Source organism: Cucurbita moschata, unplaced genomic scaffold (assembly GCF_002738365.1).
Source record: "Cucurbita moschata cultivar Rifu unplaced genomic scaffold, Cmos_1.0 Cmo_Scf00003, whole genome shotgun sequence".
NCBI classification, from domain to species: domain Eukaryota; kingdom Viridiplantae; phylum Streptophyta; class Magnoliopsida; order Cucurbitales; family Cucurbitaceae; genus Cucurbita; species Cucurbita moschata.
Window position 1 is genome coordinate 4,493,873 of NW_019268519.1, and position 25,638 is coordinate 4,519,510.

At 36.8% G+C, this 25,638-nt stretch overlaps 6 protein-coding genes across 9 annotated transcripts in view; 3 read left to right on the top strand and 3 right to left on the bottom strand.

Moving 5' to 3' along the window:
- Window positions 1-540: 540 nt before the first annotated feature.
- On the top strand, window positions 541-6,271 carry LOC111435394 (uncharacterized protein At2g37660, chloroplastic). Its single transcript, XM_023072815.1, has 10 exons — window positions 541-886; window positions 1,214-1,326; window positions 1,627-1,680; window positions 2,909-2,993; window positions 3,238-3,343; window positions 3,865-3,951; window positions 4,086-4,183; window positions 4,806-4,915; window positions 5,229-5,669; window positions 6,232-6,271. Exons 1-9 carry the CDS (start codon window positions 598-600, stop codon window positions 5,289-5,291), a joined length of 1,005 nt encoding a protein of 334 aa, XP_022928583.1. The 5' UTR covers window positions 541-597; the 3' UTR covers window positions 5,292-5,669; window positions 6,232-6,271.
- Window positions 6,272-7,362: 1,091 nt separating this feature from the next.
- On the bottom strand, window positions 7,363-10,370 carry LOC111435339 (serine--glyoxylate aminotransferase). The gene is made up of 6 exons (XM_023072809.1): window positions 10,222-10,370; window positions 8,899-9,134; window positions 8,525-8,809; window positions 8,040-8,406; window positions 7,765-7,975; window positions 7,363-7,623 (listed from the first exon to the last, which is right to left on the bottom strand). The coding sequence occupies exons 2-6, from the start codon at window positions 9,101-9,103 to the stop codon at window positions 7,486-7,488; spliced, it is 1,206 nt and encodes a 401-aa protein (XP_022928577.1). The 5' UTR covers window positions 9,104-9,134; window positions 10,222-10,370; the 3' UTR covers window positions 7,363-7,485.
- A 2,713-nt stretch (window positions 10,371-13,083) lies between these two features.
- On the top strand, window positions 13,084-14,742 carry LOC111435352 (F-box protein At4g18380-like). Its single transcript, XM_023072812.1, has one exon. The coding sequence runs from the start codon at window positions 13,283-13,285 to the stop codon at window positions 14,438-14,440; it is 1,158 nt and encodes a 385-aa protein (XP_022928580.1). The 5' UTR covers window positions 13,084-13,282; the 3' UTR covers window positions 14,441-14,742.
- A 1,760-nt stretch (window positions 14,743-16,502) lies between these two features.
- Window positions 16,503-21,121, top strand: LOC111435368 (probable magnesium transporter NIPA6). Of its 2 annotated transcripts, none has more exons than XM_023072813.1 (9): window positions 16,503-16,953; window positions 17,060-17,116; window positions 17,363-17,453; window positions 17,559-17,719; window positions 17,811-17,938; window positions 18,361-18,498; window positions 19,936-20,028; window positions 20,320-20,440; window positions 20,525-21,121. In XM_023072813.1, exons 1-9 carry the CDS (start codon window positions 16,824-16,826, stop codon window positions 20,653-20,655), a joined length of 1,050 nt encoding a protein of 349 aa, XP_022928581.1. In that variant the 5' UTR covers window positions 16,503-16,823; the 3' UTR covers window positions 20,656-21,121. The 2 variants fall into 2 exon arrangements, with proteins under 2 accessions (XP_022928581.1, XP_022928582.1); XM_023072814.1 differs by having other exon boundaries at window positions 16,860-16,943.
- Window positions 21,122-21,545: 424 nt separating this feature from the next.
- LOC111435446 (annexin D8) lies at window positions 21,546-24,974 on the bottom strand. The gene is made up of 6 exons (XM_023072821.1): window positions 24,342-24,974; window positions 23,996-24,141; window positions 23,684-23,902; window positions 22,795-23,007; window positions 22,608-22,697; window positions 21,546-21,879 (listed from the first exon to the last, which is right to left on the bottom strand). The coding sequence occupies exons 1-6, from the start codon at window positions 24,412-24,414 to the stop codon at window positions 21,658-21,660; spliced, it is 963 nt and encodes a 320-aa protein (XP_022928589.1). The 5' UTR covers window positions 24,415-24,974; the 3' UTR covers window positions 21,546-21,657.
- Window positions 24,975-25,104: 130 nt separating this feature from the next.
- LOC111435309 (integrator complex subunit 3) overlaps window positions 25,105-25,638 on the bottom strand; it is a 5,575-nt gene continuing 5,041 nt past the window's right edge. For 2 of the 3 annotated variants that reach the window (XM_023072762.1, XM_023072777.1), the window contains exon 5: window positions 25,105-25,580. The gene's annotated coding sequence lies outside the window, so the exon portion shown is untranslated. The remainder of the gene's footprint in view (window positions 25,581-25,638) is intronic. The other variant, XM_023072770.1, reaches the window with a different exon arrangement.

The following is a 25,638-nucleotide window of genomic DNA, read 5'->3' on the forward strand; positions in this document are numbered from 1 at the left end:
TAACAGTCCAAGTTCACCGCTAGTCAATATTGTCCATTTTGGCCTGTTACGTATCGTCGTTAGCCTCATGATTTTTAAAATGCATCTACTATAGAGAGGTATTCACACCCTTATTTCCCAGGAATGCTTCGTTCTCCTCACCAACCGAGATCTCCCTTGGGAGCCAGCGTTCTCTATAGCACACCGCTCGATGTCTGGCTTTGATATCATTTGAAACAGTTCAAGTTCACCACTAGTAGATATTGTCCGATTTGGCCCGTTACGTATCATCGTCGTCAGTCTCACAATTTTAAAAAGGCATCTGTTAAGAAAAGGTTTCCAAACCCTTATTTTCGCTGCTTCATTTTCGTATATAAGATCTCACCGTTAGAGTCTGGTATTAACTAATTAAGAGAGATTAATTTTATGGGTATGATTACCATTAAATTAGAATTACTTTTACAATTTAGAATTTAAATCAGGTTATTGTTATTAATTTCAATAATAATTACACTATTTTTAGCATTTATGTAAATTTCATAGTCATCCTATTAATTTTCAGGTAATCAGTTTCTTCTTCACTCTTGCTCTTGCTGCTTGTTTTCTCAGTTCTCATCAATGGCTTCTAATCTCTCTCTCTCGTTCATCCCGGAATTTCATCTTCCACTTGGTAATTTTCACAAAACATTTCAAAGAGTTCCTCTCTTTGGCCTTCACCCGTTGTGTTCGTTTTCCGATAACCAAATCCGGAAGAGCATTTCAAACTGTAGAGGACGATCCGCAGCCATTCGTGTTATCAATCAGGAAGTTGTTCAATCTCCAAGTTCAGAGTCGATCCGCGAGTCGAAAACTGATCCTGTTGCATCTTCTAAACTCGTCCTTGTCGTCGGCGCTTCCGGAGGCGTCGGTATGTTCTATCTGAATTCTCCTCTGCATTTTTCCGTAGAATATATATGGACGTACATGATGAATTGATTAAGTTAAACTGAATCAGGTAGTGTTAGGTAGTTAGTTTAATGTTAATCTCGTCATGAATCTTTTAAAATTGAGTGTATCGGTTGTAGTTCTTAGTGAGGAAGGTTGTGGTGATTTTGGTAAAGTTTTTAGCTGTTATTCTTGCTAGTTATTGCATGGTGAGATTATGCCCTAGTAATCAACGATCTATATTGGAGGATTTGTTTTGTCCGCTAGGTGATTTATGTGCTTGGTTTGATGTTTTCACTTTCTTTTATAGGACAGTTGGTGGCAGCAGCTTTGCTTGACCGGAATGTCAAATTACGCCTGTTACTGCGAGATCCCGAGAAAGCAACTACATTATTTGGTGAACAGGACGAAGATATGTTACAGGTATTATGATCTCTCTTAGTTGTGCATGGTCATGGCACGGAAGATAATGGTTTCGTGTCCCATTTTGCTCGGTTGAGTATAGCATATAGAGAGTGGACTTGGGATCTAAAAGGCTATTGTGTCACTTTAATCGATTGGCTTCAATTTCTATTTCCATTAATGTGATTAGGAACAAGTTAGAATGTTTGATGCAACTTCTTATTCATTGCCCTATGTGGTCTGGAAAATATGTTGATTTTTAAAAGTTTCACCATACTCTCAAGTAGTCTTTGTTGTTACAGAGAGTTTTAAATTTGACAGGTACGCAAAGGTGATACAAGGAACCCAGAAGACCTAGATCCATCTATATTTGAGGTTTGTGATCTCAATTAGATTACATTACATGACCTTACCATGTTGTATCTGTATCAAATTCCTTAACAATGCTTTAATTGTAGAAAAACTCCTTAACTCATTTGATTCTTCACGGGCACCCCTTTGGCACGGCTGTACTGCCTATAATTATCAGCTTTTAGCCACTTTCAATCTTTTCATATTGACACTAACCTTGCTTGAAATTGTACTGTTTGTTCTCTTCTCCCTAGCTTCTCTCATGAGGAATCAGACTTTTGGCATGGGATGAACTCTTGTTCCTCATGAATAGTGAAAAATGGCTCTTTCCTCCTGTCTATGGAGATACAAAACCAAGGGAAAGAGAGAAACGTACTTTTATTAAGCGAGGAGGGAAGATTGCCTCTTTACTCATGTAGAGGGAAGTATCATGTTAGGAGTGCAAACATAATCCCACATTCACTAGGAAGAGATTGATCATAGGTATATAACCGAGGACAATTATTTTCATTGGTATATGGTTTTGTGGGGAAACCAAAAGTAAAGCCACGAGTGTTTATATTCAAGGTACACAATGTCATTCCATTGTGGGGATAGGTGAAGGTTCCATGGTTCTTTATATGCAAATTTTGAAATAGATAATGACGAAAAACTAAAAGTTAAAATTTTAATAATTATTGTTATTGTTATTATAATAAGATCAAGCTAGAAGCCAAAAATTACAATATAAATTAGATTGAAATAATTGTGAACCTGAAGTTAAAATATTAATGATTATGGTTATTGTTATTATAATAAGAACAAGCTAGAAACCAAAAATTACAATATAAATTAGATTGAAATAAATATGAACCTAAATAATAAACCATACTATTGGCATGTTGTTCTCGCATTCTCAAGAAGGCTAGCGTTGGGCTATGATCTTGGACTTAACAGTTGGATCCCTCGTCTATTATTACCGTAGACTTTACTTTTTTTTTTTTTTATCGCACTTTTGTTACAGATTTATATGTATATATATTTTTTTTCAGATTCCTTTTTGAATTATATTGGAATAGATTAAGTAGTCCCCGTTTTGGATTGTAATTGTTGATTTTAGTTTTTTTCTCTCTCTCTTCATAGAACTCTATGATAGATATGATTTTTATTGTTCTTTCTTATTTTAAAATATTATAACTGAACACTTTTGGTAGTATCAATTGTTTATAAATTTAATATGTCTTTTTTTATTTGTCTGATAATCATCTATTAGGGTGTCACGCATGTGATTTGCTGCACAGGAACAACAGCCTTCCCTTCAAAGCGATGGGATGGGGATAACACTCCTGAACGAGTAGGTTAGGATTATACTGTTGATATCAGATGCTACATTTTGGCGTTTTGATGCTACATTTTGGCGTTTTGGCTAGAAACTTAGACCTATAGATCTTTGTTGAAATCAATATAAACATCGGACAATGTTTTTGTTTCCATTCTCTAGATTTATAGTTGCATATCTTCGAATACTCGTAAGCACACTAACACACCTATTATTATACCTATGCTTCTCGGCACTTTCTGACTATGAACTTATGACTGTAGATTGGGAGGGTGTGAGAAACCTTATATCAGCACTTCCTCGATCAGTAAAAAGAGTAGTTCTTGTTTCATCAATAGGTGTAACCAAATTCAATGAATTGCCATGGAGGTAGGTCACTCTTTTCACTGTCGAGAATAATTCTTCTAGGAAATAATAAAGATTGGTTTATTAGAGTCCATGCTAAAAGTGTTTCTTCTAAAATGCATAACCTGCATCACTAAAATTTGTCATCTCTTATAACCATAGACTCTATGGATGTGTTCTCTAGTTCGTCAAACTGATCTTTGTTTCTTCAGAATGTTCAACTATATTGACATCTGCAGACAAGTATCAATTTTATGTTGCGTATCTGTATCACCTCATTGCTCCTAATACTAAACAGTAAATACATACTGCGTCTAAATACCAAAAGGATAATCAGACTGATAATCATGCAGCATAAACTTCGATGGTTTATTATTTATATTTCTCAGCAATCAGCACGAGGCTTGAATACACACATTTACCTTTTATTGTTATCGTGTTTACAACTTGGTATAGGAAGCAGACGAGTCTGTGACTGCATTTGTTTCTTTGACTCCTTTACAAACTATGCTTTCAATCCACTAATTGGTTTCATTTTTTCCTAGCATTATGAACCTTTTTGGTGTTCTCAAATACAAAAGGCAAGGGGAGGATTTTCTTCGTGACTCAGGTCTTCCCTTTACAATAATCAGGTATGTGTAGTTGGCATGAGCTTCTTATTTTACCTGAGATAACCTTTTTTTTTTTGTTTACTCTAGACATGTAACTCTGTTTTTCAACCTTGAGCACCCACTCTCTCTTTTATGTACAAAATTGTGTGTTCCAGAGCTGGTAGGTTGACTGATGGACCATACACCTCATATGATCTTAATACTTTGCTCAAAGCTACAGCAGGGCAACGGCGTGCTGTCCTCCTTGGTCAAGGTACGACTTTATAGAATTTGTAAAAATGACAAATGTTGCATTGCCACTATAGAATGTGGTGTATGAGAACCCGTTAGTTTCGTTATCCTTAATCTTTTTTACCAGTGATTAATCCTATGGCCTTGTTTCTATACTTTTCCATAATTCTAATCACTTACAATGAAAATAAGATAACCTGATTGATTACTATTTGGTTTTTTATTTTTGAAAACTAAACTTATGGTTATCTATTTTCTAACTTCAAAATTTCAGCCAAGTTAGGAAAACTAAAAAAGAAATGCAGTTTTTAAAAACATGCAATCTATTTTTGGAATATGATAAAGAATTTAAATGTTTCTTTGAGAAAGGTGAAAATTGTAGTAAAGAAATTGGTATAAAACAAGCATAAATTTCAAGGACAAAATTGTTTATAAAACGGGTCCAAAATTTAAAACAAAAAAAAAAAAGTTTTAAAGTGAGTAGCCAGGTATGAAAATTTACAATCGTATACACATGTTAATACAATTTTCAATTAGTATCTTTTTCCATTTTTGTCATTATATTCTCATTCCTTTCTTGTTAGTTAACATATTCGAGTTCACATTGAAATTATGTCGTTCTTTTTCCCTCTCGTGGGTCTCAGGTGACAAACTTGTTGGAGAGGCCAGCAGGATTGTGGTTGCTGAAGCTTGCATACAGGCTCTGGACATTGATTTCACTGAAGGACAGGCGTACGAAATTAACTCAGTTGAGGTGAGCTTCCAAGATAGCTGCAGTTTATGAGAATAAAAGCTTCTTTGAGAACTGGTTTATAAACAAATTTAAAACTTGGTTGAATAATTATTTCTAAAAAGCCATTTCTCTTGCTTCTTCCCCTTTATTGTATTTTCATAAATAATTTTTAGAACAAATAAGACTGTTCGTTTGTATTGCTTTACAAATCATCTGATTATTGTTGTTAAAAATAGTTTTGAAAACAAAAAATAGAAAGCTACAACTAGTCGATTCTTGTTAGATCTCTCTATCTCTCTTTTGAAAAAGTAATAAAACTTCGAAACTTTTGCAGGGGGAGGGTCCAGGGAATGATCCTCAGAAGTGGAGTGAACTATTCAGAGCTGCAACACAGTGATTTGGTTCCCCCACGTATCTCTCTCTCTCTCTCCTCCATTTACTGTAAATTATTCACTTGAGATTTGCTTCTCTCTCTCTCTCTCTCTCTCTCACTTCCCTAAATGTAATATAAAAGTTTAATGACAAATTCAAAATAGATTTTGTATGTTTCAAAATCTGTCTATGAGTTCAGAACTGAAAAAGTAAAACAAGAAAATAAGTGATAGGAAAAGTGGAGAGCCAAGATAGACAGACAAAAAATGCACAAGCGTCATGCACGAGGGGAGAGAGCTACCAAACCAGTCACATGCTGTACATGGGACATGTCTTCACTACGTCGTCAACGTCGCCAGAAGGGCTCGTCGTCGACGTCTGCGACTTGAACATGAGGGAGAAGGTATGGGGATGCATTAGATTTTTATTTCTCTTTTGTGCATTTTTTGATTCCAGAAATTCAATCAAATTTCAAATTAGTTTCCATTTAAGAAAGATTTAGAAGAACTTGGAGAATGGCCTTAGGACATCTAAACTTGGAATAAATAAATAAATACCATAAAAACCATAAAATTTTAACCCAAAAAAAAAAAACTTAATTATCTTAATTCAATCAATTTAAATTTAATTTACTCAAATGCCCTGAAAAAGGCTCATAATTTCATAACTCACAGAAGAACAGGGGAGAAAAAGTTTTAGTTGCAACAAACACAGCAGAAACCATCCCTGTTCTTACACATACACTATAACAGAGAAAAATACCAATCTGGAGAAAAGAACAGCCAATCTTCTGAAGCATAAGCAAGCAAAATAGATTAGAGAAGCTCAAGTTAAACAAAAGAAGAAGACCCTAGTATAGAATCAATTGAATTAACCCATTACCTGTAAAGGGAGGGGGAAGAGATGGGTGTGAAGTTTGGTTTCATCCAAATTGAATTGAACAAATTTCTGATATGAAATTGCAGAGACTGGAGCGAAAGCTCTTTATCACTTGTTGATTGAAAATGGAAGAGAGCTGAAGGGAAGGCAGAAGGATAAAAAGACAAGAACCGTTTTTTGTGTGTGTCTCATTGGGGTTTGAGGTTCTGGAGAAATAGGATTCTGGATTCTGGATCAACCCAAGCCGGAAAATTGGTGTAATCAAGTGAAAAAGTTGTTTGAAGCTAAGATGATAATATGGATATTGTGGTTTGTATACTTGATTACTCGAATTTATGCAGACTGAATATTTGAATGGAGATGAATATTTTAACTACATCATTGAAATTTAGTTAAATTAATAGAACTATTCTTGAAATACTCTTACATTTTCAAAAAAATAAATACTCCTCCCATTTCAAACGTTTCTATTTCTTTAATACCTTTAATGTAATAGCCCAAGCCCACGGCTAACCGACATTGTCTTCTCTGAGCTTTCTCATTCAGGTTTACCCTTAAGGTTTTTAAAACGCATATGATAGGGAGAGATTTTCACATCCTTATCAAGAATGCTTCCTTCTCCTCCCCAACGGATGTGGGATCTCACAATCCATCCCTTCTGAGCCCAGCATTCTCGCTATCACTCATTCCCTTCTTCAATCGATGTGGGACCTTGTAATTCACCCCCTTTGGGGCCAGCGTCCTTGCTGGCACACTGCCTTTTGTCCCACCCCCCTTCGGGGCTCAGCTTCCTCGTTGGTACATCGTCTGATATCTGGTTCTGATACCATTTGTAACCGCCCAAGCCCAACGCTAACAAATATTGTCATCTTTGGGTTTTTCCTTTTGGGATTCTCCTCAAGGTTTTTAAAACGCGTATGCTAGGGAGAGGTTTCACACCCTCATAAAGAATGTTTTGTTCTCCTCCCCAACCGATATGGACACGAGGCAGTGTGCTAGCAAGGACGCTAGGCTCTAAAGGGGATGGATTGGGGGGTTCCTCATTGATTGGAGAAAAGAACGATCCCTAGCAGACGCATTTTAAAAACCTTGAAAGAAAACTTGATAGAGAAAGTCTAAAATGGATAATATCTACTGGAAGTGAACATGAACCTTTAGATTTAAAAATTTAAATATACTCTTTTAAGTTAGTTTTTCATGGTAGATCTAGTAGTAAGTTGCCAAGGTAATCAAACCGAGTAAATTGAAATGTATAACAGAAGTAGCATATTGAGATGTTTTTACAGAGAATTGGTGGTGAAGAGAATGGAAATTAATTACATATGGGCATGGCAGATACATTAAATCCTTGAAGGAATGAGAGGGATGTTATTCTGCAAGTATGCACTAGCTGCAGCAACTCCACTCCCCAGTTTAACAGGGTACCCTACATCCTTCAGTATCATCTCCACCCCAGCAAGACATCCCAACAGTTGCAACTGAAAATAATAAGAACCCAATGAAACATGGTTAAAACTCAACAAATCTTCTCAATGGATCGATTCGTTTTGTTGCCATGAACTTCTCAAAAATATCAAAAACGAGTTCGACAAAAGGCAGGCTAGTTAGCTGTAGTTTACCTCATTAAGGTTTCCAAGGTGTCCAATTCTGAAAACTTTGCCAGCAACTTTGTTCAGGCCAAGTCCCAAGCTCAAATTGTACCTTTTCCATGCCCTTCTCACAATTTCTGAGCTATCAATGTAAGAAGGAACAAGCACTGCAGTCACTGTGTCACTGAACCATTCCTCCTTTTGTGTACAGTTCTTCAACCCCCAAGCCTCCACAGCAAGCCTGCATTTCAATTTCAGAACTCAGAGCAATGAAGTTTCTGGTAACTCACTTTTGGTATCCTTACCTTGTTGCTTTGCCGAGTCGGCTGTGTCGAGCGATCACATTGTCGAGACCTTCCTCGAAAAGTAGATCCAGAGCTGCTCTTAGTCCATACAAGAGCTGAATGGAAGGAGTGTATGGCCAGTATGTTCCTAGTTTGTAGAACTTGAGATAGTCTTTCCAGTCAAAGAAGACCTTCACTGATTTTGAATTTTTGGATGCCTCTAATGCTTTGGGGCTGGCACATATGATTCCAATTCCTGTAGGGAGAGACAGAGCCTTCTGGGAACCGGTTAAAGCGACGTCGACTCCCCATTCATCCATCCGAAAATCAAGTGCACATATCGAAGACACTCCGTCGACTAGTAAAAGAGCTGGATGCTTGTACTTATCTGTGTTTTTCAGCAGAAGATTATAGATCATAAGGCAGTGAGAAGCTTTTTAAATTTTCATGTTTTTGTATGATTTTCTTAAAACATGATCTTTTTTCTTTGTTCCTTCCTTGCTTACCGAGTAGGAACCGAACTTTTGACAGGTCGTTGGTGACACCGGTGGCTGTCTCGTTGTGGACAATGCAAATTGCCTTGATTGTGTGTGCACCATCAGATGCAAGCTTAGATTCCAGGACATCAAGATTGGCACCCTGGCCCCAATCACTCTCCACAACATCGACGTTGAAGTTGAGGCGCTGCTGCTGATCAATCCAGAGAAGGCTGAACTGGCCAATCAGAAAGGACACAATCCTATCTCCAGGAGAAAGCGTGTTCGTAAGAGCGCTTTCCCAAGCACCAGTACCTGAGGCATAAACATGAAGATCAACATACAACTTTGTTGTCGTTGTTGTTGTTGTTCTGGTGAGTGTTTTCAAAGGGAAGGTAAGTTACCTGTAGTGGGAATCAGAAACGTGGTTCCAGCAGTTGATTTGAAAATCTTTTTCACATCCTCAAGAAGAGTTTTTGTCATTGCAGGAATAGCAGGAGAACGATAATCCTCATTGTTTCGGTTCATTGCCCGCAGAACGGGTTCGGGTATGTTCACCGGCCCCGGGACAAAGAGATGGTTTTTTCCAGGTGCGTAAACATAATCCATTTTTCCTTCTCTAAGTTCTCTCCCTTATCAGCTACACAATAGTAGAGAAGTTACTCTTTTGAGAGTTGGAAATGGATTGTCATTTTAAATTACAAATTTTGTCTCCAAACTAAAAATCACATTCAAAACGTTCCAGGTCTAAAAACACAACTTCAAAACTCAAAAACTAAATTTGTAATTTATGGATATTAGTTGATGTGTTGCCTTCTTATATAGCACTCATTCTCATGGAGAGAGGAAAACGGAACATTTTTTTAAGGGTGTGGAAACCTCTCCCTAACAGACACGTTTTAAAAACCTCGAGGGAAAACCCGAAAAGGAAAGCTAAAAAAAGATAATATCTATTAGCGGTGGGTTTGAACCGTTACGAATGATATCAGAGTTAAACATTGGGCAATGTGCCAACGAGGAGGCTGAGCCCCAAAGGGAGGTGGATATGAAACGATGTGTCAGCAAAGACGTTGGGCCTCAAAGGGAGTGGATTTGATGGGGGCCTACATCGAATGGAGAAAGGAACGAGTGCCAGCGAGGACGCTGGGCCTCGAAGAGGGGTAGATTGTGAGATCCCACATCGGTTGGGGAGAACGAAATACCTTTTATAGGGGTATGGAAACTCCCTCTAGCAAAAGCATTTTAAAAACCAAGGAAGCCCGAAAGGAAAAGCCTAGAGAAGACAATATCGGATAGCGGTGGGCTTGGGTGAAAAGAAAACCCTAAATGACAATATCTGCTAGTAGTGAGCTTGGGTGAAAGGAAAAGCCAAATATCTACTAACGGTGGGTTTGAGCGTTACACAAACCGTGAAGCAGAAACTAATGCTCTTTTCACGAAGCTATTGAATGAGGATTATGAAGTTTTCATCAAGTAAACTCAACACCAAATCACAAGTTTAATCCATACACTTCCCAACAAAAAAAAAAAAGTGTCTATTAAGTCTAAACAAGCTTAAGAATCAGATCCCAACTTTCAAAATTAGTATCCCAACACAAAATGAAGATTCAGTACATAAATAAACAAAGAAACAGAGCCAGCAAACCCAGAAAATGAACTCAAAGGCAATAGAGAGCCAAATGAAATGAAGATGAACAAAGAGAAAGAGAGAGAGAAAGAGAGGCAACCTTGAGAGAGAAATAGAATGAATGATTTCCGTGAAAGTTGGAGCAGAGAGAAAGTGGGAACTGACAAAGAAGAGTAGAGAGGTGGGAATTTGTGTGTTATAAGAGAGAATGGAAGATGTGAGCTCCACTTAGGCGTCACCCACACCAAATATGTTCCTTTCATTATTTGCATGGCTGCCTTTGCTTCTTCACTTCAATTATATCTCTTATCCGTTTCAGACCTTTATATGGCCTCCCAACCTCCTATCATTCCACCCTTTTTTTTTTCTTTCTTACAAAAGGGTAAAAACTTTTCCCTAACAGACGTGTTCTAAAATCGTGAACGACGATATGTAACGGGTCAAAGTGGAAAATATCTATTAGCGATAGACTTGAACAGTTATAAATGCTATTAAAGTCAGTCACTGGATGGTGTGAAGCACGGATCGGAATAGCACTAGACCCTCTCCATAACAGACGCATTTTAAAATTGTGAGACTGACGAAAATATGGAACGGGTCAAAGTGGATAATATCTACTAAAGGTAGGTTTGCTTGCTGTTATATAATTGCTTTTTTTTATTTATTTATTTATTATTATTATTATTATTTTATAAACAGAAAAAAAAAAAAAGAAACTTGAGGCTGAGACAGATATAACAAAGATAACGTGATAATGTTCCCGTTTGAGTGTCAACCATTCTCTCATTTTTTTTCTTAATTTTGAGCCACACATTACATAACATTATTATTATTATTATTTTTTAATTATTATTATTATCAACTTTATTTTCCACTTGATTTTGAAGTAACTTAGGTTAAATTATAAATTTAATTTCTAAATATATATATATTTTGTAAAATTTAAATGTTGAATTAACTTTTAAAATTTTTGAAATTTTCGTAGTTCTTTTAAAAATACATTAAAAACATTTTGAGATCATTTATGAAATATCAATAGACAGTTTTTGTTTATATATTAACGGTATGAATTTTTTTAAATTATTTTTACAAAGTAAAAGGGGATATAATACTACTTGTAAAGATATTTTTAAATTTTTTTAAAAAAAATTAGGACATCAGTTTTTTTTTTTTCCTATTCAAAGATTAAGGAGAGTTATTCACTCCGGACCTATCTTAGATTAGAATTATCTAACTCGACCCTAACTGCCACGTACATACATTAATCATCCAACTCATATGTCGATGTCTAGTTCCCAAAAACTATGGATCGTTCATGATGTCCAAAACAATATTCTAATTCGCTTTACGAAGCTAAGCAACAAAATTGAGTGTAATTTGAACAGTGACTTTAATGGCTAACTACTTGATCACACAACGTGCAATTACCACAAAGGAATTATTTTCATTGAAACAATCATGTCATGTATGAAATCGGTCTCAACACAGTTTTAAATGCGTTTTATCATGCATAACAGTCATAGAATACAATACAACATTGCACATGCAATATATGGGTCATTACAAAAAATAATTAAAATACCCATGACGTGACTTCTCATCTTCATTGTATTATTTGATAATTCCAACAAACAATCAATCCAATAATGTCTTCCAAATTGAGGCGTATGATATTTGGTCACAATTTAACCCCACCCATGCAAAATCAATATTAATAGGGATTCTAAGCAACTTAGAGAAGGCCCAATGATAGGCCCATAACCTAGCTCGAAGGGCTGTAAACCCTATTTAAATTGCTCGAGTCATCCATCCAACTAATCTAAAATACTAATATCATTGGGTCATACCTTTACTATCTAAAATATCCATCTATAGCAACTGCGACTCGTGATTCAATTCAAGCCTTACAACAAAGAACTATAAACTCTATTTAAATTACTCGGGTCTTCAATCCAACTAACCCAAAATACCAATATTGTTCGGTCAATAACTTTTGTCCATTTACACCACGACTTGTAATTCATTTCAAGTCTTGCAACAAATAGCTATGGACCCTATTCGAATCATTCGGGTCACCGATCCAACCAATCCAAAATGTTAATACTATTGACCCATAACCTTATTCTAAGTTTTTCAACAAAGGGTTGTAAACTCTATTCGAATTGTTCGAGTCACCAATCTAGCGAATTCAAAATTTTGAATTAGTCCAAGAGATTTTTCCAACCCAACTCAACCCGTGTACACTTAAAGCGATATTTCGATTTAGGATAACTATTTAAAATTAATATATAGTTTGTGTAAGATGGTAATCATAAGAGGGACAATCCACGTGGTATTAAAAAAAGGTCAAAAAAAGAAAGAAGTCAACTTTGGAAGAACAAGACACATGCATGAATGTCCAATCCGCATACGCCACGCTTTGCCCTTTTCTTCGAAGTTTCCTACGTTTGACTTTGTCAACCCTTCCTTAATTTCTTAATTTTAGTGTTTTTTTTTAATTCCTTAATATTTATTAATTAAATATAAATTACATTATTTTTTTTGCCTTTTTTTTTTCCAATAAATGAAATTGGAATATAATTACTCGATTTATAATTTAATAAATAAGTTTCATAAAGAGAAATTCAAATATTATTTCAAAAATTTAATTTTAATAAAAAAAAATAGATCAAATTTAAATTTGAATGTTATATTAATAAATAAAATAAAATAATAAAAAAACGGTCGACCTTAGAAATTAAGCAATATGCATCTTTACTTTATCGAAAGAGAATAAAACCTTTAGAAAAATATATATCGTTACGAACTCGAGCTTGGAGCAACCACTTGAATTATATTCTAACCGACACTTTAATTAAAATATAAAATAAATACAAAGTCTTATCTATTTAATTTTTTTTAATTTTAAAAAAAAAAAGAAAAAAGAAAAAAGGGGAAGGGATATGGTCGCACCTTTTGCAGAGTCAGCAAAATATGAAGTGTATGCGTCTTTTCTCTGTTCTTACAAATCTATGGTCAAACGAACAACTCAAAAACCACGGAGTCTCTTTTTCTCTCTCTACAAACCGTCGAATTAATGCCTTAAATCTTCACTCGTTTTTGCCTCAAATCCATACCAACAACAGCCACGATCAAGATCCGGAATCGAGATCATTGTGTCCATGGATCCGATCAAGGATCAATTTGAAATACGAAATCGAGGTCAAGAACAGCAACAACTAGTTGTAGATGAAGAAGAAGAAGAAGATGATGATGATGATTTAGACTATTTTGATCTTCTTCCTGATGCGATTCTTCATCTCATCTTCAACAAATTGATCGATGCTCGTTCTCTTATTCGATGCCTTGCCGTCTCCAAGCGATTCGCTTCTCTCATTTTGCAATCCGAGACTGTTTTTCTTGCGATTCCTCGTCCTGTACTTGATTCGAAGCGGAAATCGAGAGTCGGTCGTCGATCGCCGCCGAATTCCTTGATTAGGTTTTTTGTTCGTAAGTTTGTGTTTACGCCTTTTCGTTTTATTCGGCGTGTGATTACTCGTACTTCGACGCCGAGTTCTGGATTTGGCGATTGGTACTACTGGCCGAGTGTTGCGTTGAAGGAATTTAGAGGAATTAAGTTCGTTCATATGGAACTTCCTTGCTGTGGCGATGAAATCGGCTCTATTCATGGCGGTGGTCCCTTGCTTAAGTGGAAGGCCGAGTTCGGTGCTGAATTGAAGAGTTGCGTCGTTCTTGGAGCGTCGTCTTTGCGGCGGAAATCGATTGTTCATTCTGATTCAGAGGCCAAAGAAACAGAAGAAGAACGCGTAGTAGAAGCAGATTCGGAAACGGAATTGGGAGACGAAGAACTTAAACTAAGAATTGTATGGACGATTTCATCCCTAATCGCTGCTTCCATGAGACATTATTTGGTCAAACAGATGGTAGCCGATTTCCCGATGCTACAGAGCGTGGTGATAACCGATTCAACAAAACAAGGAAGACTCTGTATGGAGGAGAAACAACTCAAAGAACTGAGAGACTCGATGAAATCCTCCACTTCGAATCAATCTCCAGTAGAAAGGACTGTAATACCAGATCTGCACATGAAGATGTGGCATGTGCCGGTGCTGGACCTACCAGCGTCCGGCTCGGTGATGACGGCGGCGACTCTGGTCGTGATCAGACCTAGTTCTGCAGGTATTGCTTTAGATGGATTAGATAAAATGGGAGATGAATTCGACGCAGAAGAAACAGAGAAACATGGAGCATATGGTGAAGCTGCGAGAAAATTGATGAAGTTGAAAAGAAACTACACCTTGGAGGTAAATTCTTTCTGATAATCAAGAACTTCATCGATCACGAATTCTTGTTCCCACTTTTTAGGGCTGTCGAGTAGAGAATTGGTGTAAATTTTGGTGAGCCTTTTATTTTATCTGTTAGGTTTGTGGTTTAGATTCGTTTTGGGCATCTAACCTTTTGTTTTTTCGTTTGGCTCAAAGATTTAGGGATTCGATTTGTTGTAAATGTTCGCTGACATTTGGTGATGTGTTAGGACATAGAGAGGGTTTTTGCCTTTTTCACATATAGCTCCAAATATTTTCTCATCATAAACCTACTTATTATATACATAATTTATTTTTATATATAATATAACTACCTACTATCATGATTCTATATATATATATATATATTTAGTCGACCTATTGAAAAATCGAATATAGCCCACATTCGTTAAGAGTATTGTTCGGACGATGTTTTAGGATCATCTAAATTAAAGAAAGTATTAAGTCACGTTTTAACAATAACCCTGGGTTTAAAAAAATTGTTAAAAAGTATGATTACTCTTTCTTTCGAATTTTAATTTATTTTTTATTTTGTTCTTTTTAATGTTATTTATGTCTTTTTGACTTTTAAGTTTGGTGGCAGTCTTCTAACCAATTGGCTCGTACAAATAGCCTTCCTATTGTTATTTTGTTATTTACCATCGTCTAAAACTTCTCTATATTTATGATTTTGTACACGAGACAAAACTCATATTCTTGGAGCTCATTAGCATTTGAAGATTGTAGCAATATTTAGACCAAACAAACATAAAAAATTCAACACACGTAACTATAACCCTTTTTCGTACCGTCTCAAACTTTCCAAAAAAAACTCGCTCCGGACTTCTTTCACCCCTCTTCGCTTTGATGTTAAAGATAAGAAGAAGAAGAAGAATAGAGAAAAACTTTAATTGAGAGTGAGATGATCGAGCTTTAACTCAAAGGTTCTATTAACAGAGACTACATATGCCTGATTTAAAAACTATCCAAAATCAACCTCGAGCTCCCAAATAATTATTGAAAACATTTATACTCATTTACTTGAAAAAGCTTCGAATTTATTACAATGAAGATTAAATGATAGCTTTTAGATAAGGACCGTTATTATGTGATTGCAATTTATCCCATCGTTATTTTATATAATGAACCACCGAGTCAAATCTTTATTTAAGTATTTTGAATATTTTTTATAAGAAAATCAACTAAATGAACTTTTAGTATTAATATCACGTGAAGTTCAAGTGATATAAAATTAATTAATTAGATTCTTTAATTAATCAATTTTTATCCATTAACTTTATGTTACCTCACTCTAAACCTAAAGTTGTACTCTTTTTCGCGTACAATAAGTTAATAAACAATTTGTTTATGATCTGATCATAAACTAAGTCCTTCGGAGCTAGGGAGAGAGTGATGTCATATCATTCAAGTCCCAGAAACAACATTTAAACAAACTACGCATCTACCTACCTTATATGGGAAGAAATGTATTCCATCTCGTAAGATAATGTTCTTAGTTTCATATTTTGTCCAGCCTCTAAAATTATAAACACACAACTACGAAAATCATTTTCATGAATGTTAATCAAAAGACAAATTCTCACCCAGTTTTTAATTTTATGAAAATTTTAAGTTGGGTTTATTTAATTGCTTATGATTGTTCATTCTACAAAAAGGTGTGTGTGTTTTTTTTTTAATTTCTTCCACTTGCCATAATTTGTTAATCAATCTTCTTATACTTTCCATTCATGAAAATGAACAAGAATTTGAAGCCACTAATAGTTGTTCCATCTTCCATACGGCTCGTCGCTGTCAACAGTTCAATGCTCACAAACGATGAATACACACAAAAAGTTTGCTTGTTTAGGTCACACAAAAATTGATAGATGATGATGTCGGCCAAGAATTCTTCTCATTTCAGAACCCCACCAAAAGTTGTTCATATTCAAGATGAAGGTCAAGATCCTTACGGTAATTAATCGTATGGCTTTGATTGTATTATATTATATTATGACTTCCCTTACTTACTTACCCAATACATTTTAATAGAAAATATTCACTAGTTTTTCTTGTCCGTCAATCCCGTGCGGCGTGGCGTGGATCCCATTGGGCAATTTCCATCCTCAACGCGACAAAACGCAATTGTCTGTACTGATGATTGATTATGAGCATCGTCGATGTGACTACTGTATTTCGCAGCAAAAACCAAAAGGAAAACGGATTATATTGGAGAAAGAAGAAGAAGAAGAGGAAGAAGAAGAAGAAGAAGAGGAAGAAGAAGAAGAAGAAGAAGATGATGATGATGATGGTATTATTCTGGGTCGTAGATACGGTTCTAATGGGTGATTAATTGGATGGTGAAACGAAGAACAAGAACAAGAAGGATCGAATTCTCGTGATGGGTTTTGGTGAAGACAATCTGAATGGCGTTATTTTGGCTTTGCTCTCGAGTGGGTTCATAGGGGCAAGCTTTATTATCAAGAAAAAGGGGCTTAGAAGAGCAGCAGCAGCATCTGGGGTCAGAGCTGGTGAAGATTTTCATTATGAATGCACTTGATTTAGGCTTTATCTTTGTTGATTCTTCTGGGGCTTGTTTTGATTCAGATGGCCTTGTTTTTGTTCTTCGTTTTGCAGGTGTTGGTGGCTATACTTACCTCTTGGAGCCTCTATGGTGGATAGGCATGATTATAAGTAAGATATTCTTTCTTCCTCTCAAGGGGCTTCGATTGTTTTGCATTTAAGTTGTTCATATAATCATGGATTCTTACATGTTTTCTTATCTTGATTCTTGACTATGTTGAAATTGTGCTCCGTGTTCATGGATGAACTTAAATTTGGCTGATTTTTGCTTCAAAGTTCTAGTAATCTGCTGGACATGATTCATTTGCCCCTTTTGAATTCCATATTTGATCAATGTTCATATTGTTTGTAATCCAGTGATTGTTGGTGAGGCTGCCAACTTCATTGCTTATGCATTTGCCCCTGCAGTTCTCGTGACGCCGCTCGGTGCGTTAAGCATAATCGTCAGGTATTTCGTGTCTGCTATGCTTGCTCTTTCTCAATTATGTTTAGAAGTTATCTCCATGTTAGCTATCAGAGTTTTCTCTGATGTCCTCTGAATGGGATTTTCTAGTGCTGTGTTGGCCCATTTTATCTTGAAGGAGAGGTTGCACAAGCTTGGAATTTTGGGGTGTGTGATGTGTATAGCAGGCTCAGTCATTATAGTTGTTCATGCTCCAAGTGAGCGTCCTATTACTTCTGTACAGGAAATATGGAATATGGCAACACAGCCAGGTTAAACGTCTAGCTCGTGACTCGTTTCGTTTTGTTCGTTACCTTGTCGTACGTGAGCTTCATTGCTGATTAATACTATTTTGTTTTTCAGCCTTCTTGCTATATATGGGCTCTGTGATTGTATTGGTTTTTATTCTTGCCATCTATTTTTCCCCGCGATGTGGCCATACCAACGTGTTGGTGTTTACCGGAATTTGTTCGCTCATGGGTTCCCTCTCGGTACGTCTCGTCTCACCAGAGCGTCGAGTTTAGTTGAATTATGATGCATTTCATTGTTCCAAACTACCGCGTTTAAACGTTTGATAGCGTGGCATGAATTGCAACTGATCTTGCAAACAACTTATTGCATCTTATGTGCAAAACGCATAGCTCAATGGTCGTTTTTTTAGTACAAGTGCTCGTTAGACTTTGAACTTCTAACTTTAAGGAAGGAGTAGATGCCTTAACCACGGAGCTACGCTTACGTTGGCGTCGAAAATCAATGGTCTAATTTAAATTGTCTTATTACAACTAGTTACTATTTGTTTTAGAAGCTTCGCTACACATGATTTTCCAAAACTATGTTGAAAGGATAAAAGGTTTGCATTCTCATTTGTTAATTGATTTTGTGTATGATTGACTTCCATCCTGAATATTTGCAGGTGATGAGTGTTAAAGCCCTTGGGACATCATTGAAATTGACCTTTGAGGGGAAGAACCAATTAATCTACCCTGAGACGTGGTTTTTCATGTTGGTGGTTGTAACTTGCGTCATTATTCAAATGAATTATCTCAACAAGGTTGCCAATTCTACTACTCTTTTATTGTTCTTAGATTGGCATGTGGTTGCTTAACTTTGAAAGTCATGTTTGAGTTTTCTATCTCACAAAATGAAGAAAGATATTGGGTTTTCCTTTCGGACTTCCCTTTAAGGTTTTTAAAACGCGTCTACTAGGGAGAGGTTTCCACACCCTTGTAAAGAATGATGTAGGATCTCACAATCCACCCCCCTTCAGGGCCCAATGTCCTCACTGACACTAGTTCCCTTCTCCAATTGATGTGGGACTCCCCAATCCAACCCCCTTTGGGGCCCAACATTCTTGCTGGCACACTGCCTCGTGTCCACCCCCCTTCAGGGCTTAGTCTCCTCGTTGGCACATTGCTTAGTGTCTGACTCTAATACCATTTGTGACAGCCTAAGCCCACTGCTAGCAGATATTGTTCTCTTTGGACTTTCTCTTATGAGCTTCCCCTTGAAGGTTTAAAGCGCGTCTGTTAGGGAGAGGTTTCCACACCTTTATAAGGAATGCTTCGTTTCACTCTCCAACCGATGTGGGATCTCACAATCCACCCCCCTTGGGGACCCAACGTCTTCGCTAGCACATTGCCTGATGTCTAGCTCTGATACCATTTGTAACAGCCCAAGCCCACCACTAGCATATATTGTCCGTTTTGGGCTTTCTCTTCTAGGCTTCCCCTCAAGGTTTTAAAACACGTCTATTAGGGAGAGGTTTCCACACTCTTATAAATAATACTTCGTTTTGCTCTCCAACCAACGTGGGATCTCACATTATAGGTCTCCTACGTAGGAGTATCACGTGGGAAAATTGTAGATGGTAGATATGAATTCCATCTCTGCAGACTTCATAACCAGCAAAAATAGAGCGTATGCATAAGAAAGCAACTGAAAGAAATCAGTTAGCAATGAATAAAGAAAGGTAGACAAGGGAACCATTTGATGAATGCCTCTGGAAGTCATAATCTACTCATGAACTCTTGTTAATAACAACAGCAAAGCTAATGGAGGAGACCTATGGCCACTTCCAAACCCTTCAGTTCACGCTGAAATGTTAATATTTTCCAACCCCAGATGTTGTAGGCTTAGAGGGTAGTTTTATGGGATCAGAAGCGAGTAGAAACTAACAAAAAAAGCTCATTCTTTGCACATAAAATTCTATATGTTCTCATCTGAAGCTCATCAAGAACGGGCAGTTTGCAATTATGGTTGATATCAATATATTAGTTTCTTTTCTTATTTGTTTTACACATTGTTCATGTGTGAATTCTGTCCTCCTTGCTTTTGTTCTCCTTGCTTTTGTTCTCCTTGCATTACTCTTCTCTAGCCGTTGATATAATGCTCCTCCAACTTTTTGTTGCTTCATTGAGTTAATTACTCTAAGTTGGTTTACAATCGATCGACGAAACATCAATAAACGCCTCTTATTTGTGTTTTTCAGGCACTCGACACATTCAACACTGCAATCGTCTCGCCGATATACTACGTTATGTTTACAACACTGACAATCCTTGCAAGTGTCATAATGTTCAAGGTATGAAAAATCTAGTTGTGTGTGTAAGATGGTGTAAGAACAGCTGAAGCATGCGTCGAGATTGTCACTACAGTTATTTAAATTTTATGCGATATCAAACGAAACGAAACGATTTCTAAAGATCTTAGATTCTTCTGAACTTGGATTCATGATGTTATCTGAGCTGATTGATGAGGAAGTCTGCTAGGAGTTAGGACAATATCTTCGCTTCATTTCATTCGCTCTTATCTCGAGTCGTTCATACATAAGCTTAATATATTAGTACTTAGAAAAATACATCTTTTACTTCAGGATTGGGATGGCCAAAGTGGAGGAACAATCATATCTGAAATATGTGGCTTTGTTGTTGTGCTGTCTGGTACCATCTTGCTGCAACTAACCAAAGATTTTGAAAGAAGCTCATCCTTTAGAGGTGTGTGAAGAACTTAATGTTGCATCATAAAATGATATTTAAATCTGTTGATGCAAAATCTTGGTGTTACAAATACATATGCAGGCAATCATTCCCCGGGTTCCCCTTCGTTATCGACACGACTTTGCAGTGGAAATGGCGAACTAGTGAAGTATAGTGATCATGAAGACGTGCCTTCGGACGAAATATGCTTGAGAATACAAGAATCATACTAGTCGTTCTTCCATCTGATACACATATCTTCTTAAAGCAACATTATGGAGTGCCTGTAAATGATCAAAAACCAGTCAGCTGGCTGTCGAGGCCCGAACGGGCGTCGAAGTTTCGTTGCTTAGTTTGAAACGTCGTAGAGATATCCATAGGAAGCTTGTTCCACATGACAAGGGGGGTCTCACAGAAGACACATTTGTGTTTCAGACACAGGAAGCTTGAGTTTCCAAAAGGTGAAGGACCAACATAGAAATTGTTCCTTGTGTAGCTTCATATTATGTGCTTTGCTGCTGATTTCTGTCTTCTCTGCTTCATATGGGATATACATTTGGCACAGAAATTCAATTCTTCTGTACATAAGAAATTCTTTTAAGTGCATAAATTAAGGGATCCAAACTTCCATTGGGAAGTATTGTTCAAAAGAACTCTGATGGGTTCAATCAATGTTTATCCTGTCAAACCTTGGCATGCGTTAGCTCTTCATCTTTGCTATCAACGTTGTTTAGGCGTTATATCATAACATCATTTCAATTTAACCGTTATGGTTGAACGAGCTCTGCTCTTGCAATTAGGTCCACATTTTTGTATCCATACAAGAACAAAGATGCCTTCGAGTCCATAAGACCCTTCTCGCTTTAACTGTAGGAATGATCCAAGATTTCTTAGAGATATTAGAAATCTTTATACGAGGGAGTTAGCCTTCAACCACTAGAAGATACAATGATGAGAAGAAGGGAATGATATTAAAATTTGAGATTTTAGAAATTACAATAAATATTAGAAGCATGCATTGTTGACCAAGATGTTAGAAGTTTAAATTCTTCGACCCTAAATATTGTTGAGCAAAAAAAAAAAACCAAAAAAGACTTAGAAGTTGGTACTACCTAATTTTTATTAATAATTTCCATTATAACCGTAGAATTCATCCAAAGTGTCCTATGTTGTTTGATCAAACTTATTCTAAAAGTAGAGAAACAAAACAAAAATGAATGAAACTATTTTAGAGCTTAATCCTTAAGGTCCATAGGTTCATCACTGCCCAAAAGTGCTAGAATAAATGCTTTGTAGTCTCCTCCTATGTCTTTGTTCACAGCTTCCTCAAGAGATATATTGTTTCTCTTCAAATACAGTTCCATAATCTCCTTCAAATCTTTCTCAGCTCTTGTCACAATCACTCTGCTAAGAGCATCTTGGTCGATCCCGACTGCATTCATCGCATTTCGCAGAACCTAAAAATAGTAGGTTGAGTTTTAGTTTCCTCAAACCAAGGTGTCAATGTAAGAAAGACGAACTTACATTATTGACGTCATTACGATCAGCTTATGTAACAACTCAAATCCTCCACTAGCAAATATTGTTCGCTTTGGCCTATTATGTATCATCGTCAGCCTCACGGTTTTAAAACATATTTGCTAGGGAGAGGTTTCCACACCCTTATAAGGAATGCTTCGTTCCCCTCTCCAACCAATGTAGGATCTCATAATCCATCCCCTTGGGGGCCAACATCCTCGCTGGCACACCGTTCGGTGCCTGACTCTAATACCATTTGTAACAGCCCAAGCCCACCGCTAGCAAATATTGTCCTTTTTGGTCTTCCCCTCAAGATTTTAAAATGCGTCTACTTGGGAGAGGTTTCACACCCTTATAAGGAGTGTTTCATTCCCCTCTCCAACCAATGTGAGATCTCACAATCCACCCCCTTGGGAGCCCAACATCCTCACTATCACACCGTTCGGTGCCTGGCTCTAATACCATACATAACAGTCCAAACCCACCGCTAGCAGATATTGTCCTCTTTGGGCTTCCCCTCAAAGTTTTAAAATGTGTCTTTTAGGAAGACGTTTTCACACCCTTTCAAAGAATGCTTCATTCCCCACTCCAAGCAATTTAACTTCTAATCAATTAAATTTGGTTACTTTGTAAATGTGTTAATGTGTTGATTGATGATAATATGTACCTTTGCATAGTACTTTTTTGGATCTCTAATGCATCTGATAACAGTTCTTAATGCAGCAAGATACTCATCAGCTGAGTCTCCCATCAAACCCTGAAGTTTAATATCAAAACCCACATGGATTATAGTGAGAATCATATAATGAAACAAACATAGAATTTCACCCATTTTAGTGTAATATTGTTCTTACCTTGGTAATGGATGTGGCATGGATATCTCTATAGCGATTGAGAGTTGCAATGAGCTGTGGCTTACTTCTTGTGCTAAAGACTCTGATAATCTCTTCATGGTTGAATGCTTTGCCTTTTACTGCATCATGAAGAATGTTTGCTTCGAAAATGGCAGTGTTTTCATCAATCTCATCGCCTTCATATCTGTAGGCACTCACTATTGCCACAAGAAGCTGCAATCACAATTTTTTTGTCTTAAAGGTTGATCGTCAAGGATTCTTCTAGCTACCCTTTTGTTCGTTTAAAATTTAACTCATTGTAAGATCCCACATCGGTTGGGGAGGAGAATGAAACACCCTTTATAAGGGTGTGGAAACCTTTCCCTATACGTGTTTTAAAAACCTTGAGGGGAAGCCCGAAAGGGAAAGCCCAAAGAGAACAATATCTTCTAGAAGTGGGCTTGGGCTATTACAAATGGTATCAGAGTCAGACATTGGGCGATGTGCCAGTGAGGAGGTTGTTCCCTGAAGGGAGGTAGACACGAGGCGGTGTGCTAGTAAGGACACTGGGCCCTGAAAGGGGTGGATTTGGTGAGGGTCCCACATTGATTGGAAAAAGGAATGAAGGGGGTAGACACGAGGCGGTGTGCTAGTAAGGATGTTGGGCCCTGAAGGGGGGTGAATTATGAGATCCCACATCCGTTGGGGAGGAGAACGAAATAGAAGGTGTGAAAACCTTTCCCGGATCCGGTTGGGGAGGAGAACGAAACATCCTTTATAAGGGTGTGGAAACAATATCTGCTAGCAGTGAGCCAGGGCGGTTACAACCCGATTTAGTAATCTCATAAGCTACTTTTGGTAGGAAAATATTACACAACTTAGAACTCGACTTGCTTAATTAAAGACGTACTTTCCTGATATCCCCAGTTGTGGAAGAGGCAACATCTTCCTCAAGGGAATGTTTGAATCGAAACCGATAAGCTCGTTTTACTGCCAAGAGATCTTCTGCAGATTGAACACATGCTATTTCGACGATAACACGATAATCAGGTGTCGACGCTTTCAATGCATTGTTTGCCAAAACGGCATCTCGATCAGCAGGATCAAGCGTCCACTGAGATATAGCGCTCTACCGTACCATAACATATTCAAACTCATCCATCAAAATTCATTACAAAAGCTTTAGCACAACAAAAGCATATATATATATAGATAAACATACCTCAAAATCTCCAGAAAGCTCAGAGTTGAGTTGATGAATGAGATCCTCATTATAGATTTCTTCATAAGCCAACCTTATAAGCTTCCTTTGAGTTGCATTTCTATGGCCTAAAATGGAGATTATGGCCTTCTCATCCGTTCCCCAACCTTCAATGAACATAATATATACAAATCTCTGATACATCAATCAACACTTCTGGCAAAGCCTTCCAAAGTTCTTATAGATCACGAAAAGTACTTAATTTTTATGTAATTCAAGTGCTTTTAGAGGAATTTTTGAACAATTTTCTTTCAAGAAGTGTTGTTTTTTTCAATACCCATATGAAATAAGAAGAGATTAGAGATACCTAAACAAGAGTTCTTGATATTCTCAGCATCTTCAACAGGAGAGAAGTACTTGGGAGCAATAAGAGTGGCCATTTGATCGAGTTTTTTCTTCTTTATTTTGTTTTGAAGAACTTTGTTGATGAAAGTTATACTCAACTTTAGCCACTTTTGTAATGGCCAGAAGAGCTTAACGGTTGCTGATTTTATGTTTTTAACAGTCCATTTAATTGCCAACGTATTGTTCTCTCTCTAAATGGAATTCAATTTCTTCTCTTTCATATTGGATCATTTAATGACAGATGGTTAAAGCTTTGAAGAAAGTTCATTAAATCTGAAGCTATGATCATAGGACTTGTTTAGATCTACAAAATTTAGATTATTCATTCAAACACATGCATTCATAGGGAGTTCTTTTCTTCCTAATGTGGACGGTAATTTTTTTTCTGTCCTATTTGAACTCTTCGGTCTTATGAAAAATGTGTAATGTCTTAACCAATTGAGTTATACTCGAGTTGATATATACACTAGCTAATATGTGCATAGCTCAGCAAGCATAAAACATGCCCTCCCAATCAAAAGGTCAGAGATTTGAATCTTCCACCTCACGTATAATTGCTGCTTCTCTCTATTACCTTGTGGGGCGAGGTAATAGATGCCTTATGAACTATTAACTAAAGAACAGTTTTTACCCCTCTAAAAATGTAGCCAGACGGTAGAAATTAATACTAAACAAAATTTTGATCATCTATAAACACTTCAGAAAGGCATGACAACACATACTAATTCACTTTAAATGAATACAATTTGTATGAATATCATTTATTGCCATTTTCTTCACATTTCATGTATTAATATCCACAACAGACTAATAGACTTCTATGTATTTCATATCCAGAGTGAATTCAGAAAGAAAGTACCAAACTAATCTGATTGTGGAACTTCTCTCCTTGAATGGAAGGGGAGAAAGAGAGGGAAGGCCTGCTCTTCACTGGCTTTGATCTTTGACTGCCTTGAACTGGCAATGAAAAAAAGTAATGTCCTCGTTTGTTTACCAAAAATGTTCAGGAGGATCGGATGTGTGTACCTAAATATCATCGAATCAAGAACTGTAACTATCAAACTGCCATATGTTGTCCACATTCCTCTCCGTATTGAGAAACACCCTTCTATTTCTTCCTAACCATGAGAGAAGGTTCCAAAGGGCTGCTCGAACTGCATTCAATCAAATATTCCAATCCTCCATCTTGAATTAAAAAATGCTAGAACACCAAAAAAAAAAAAAAAAAAAATGTAAAAACACCACCCTAAAAGGACCTA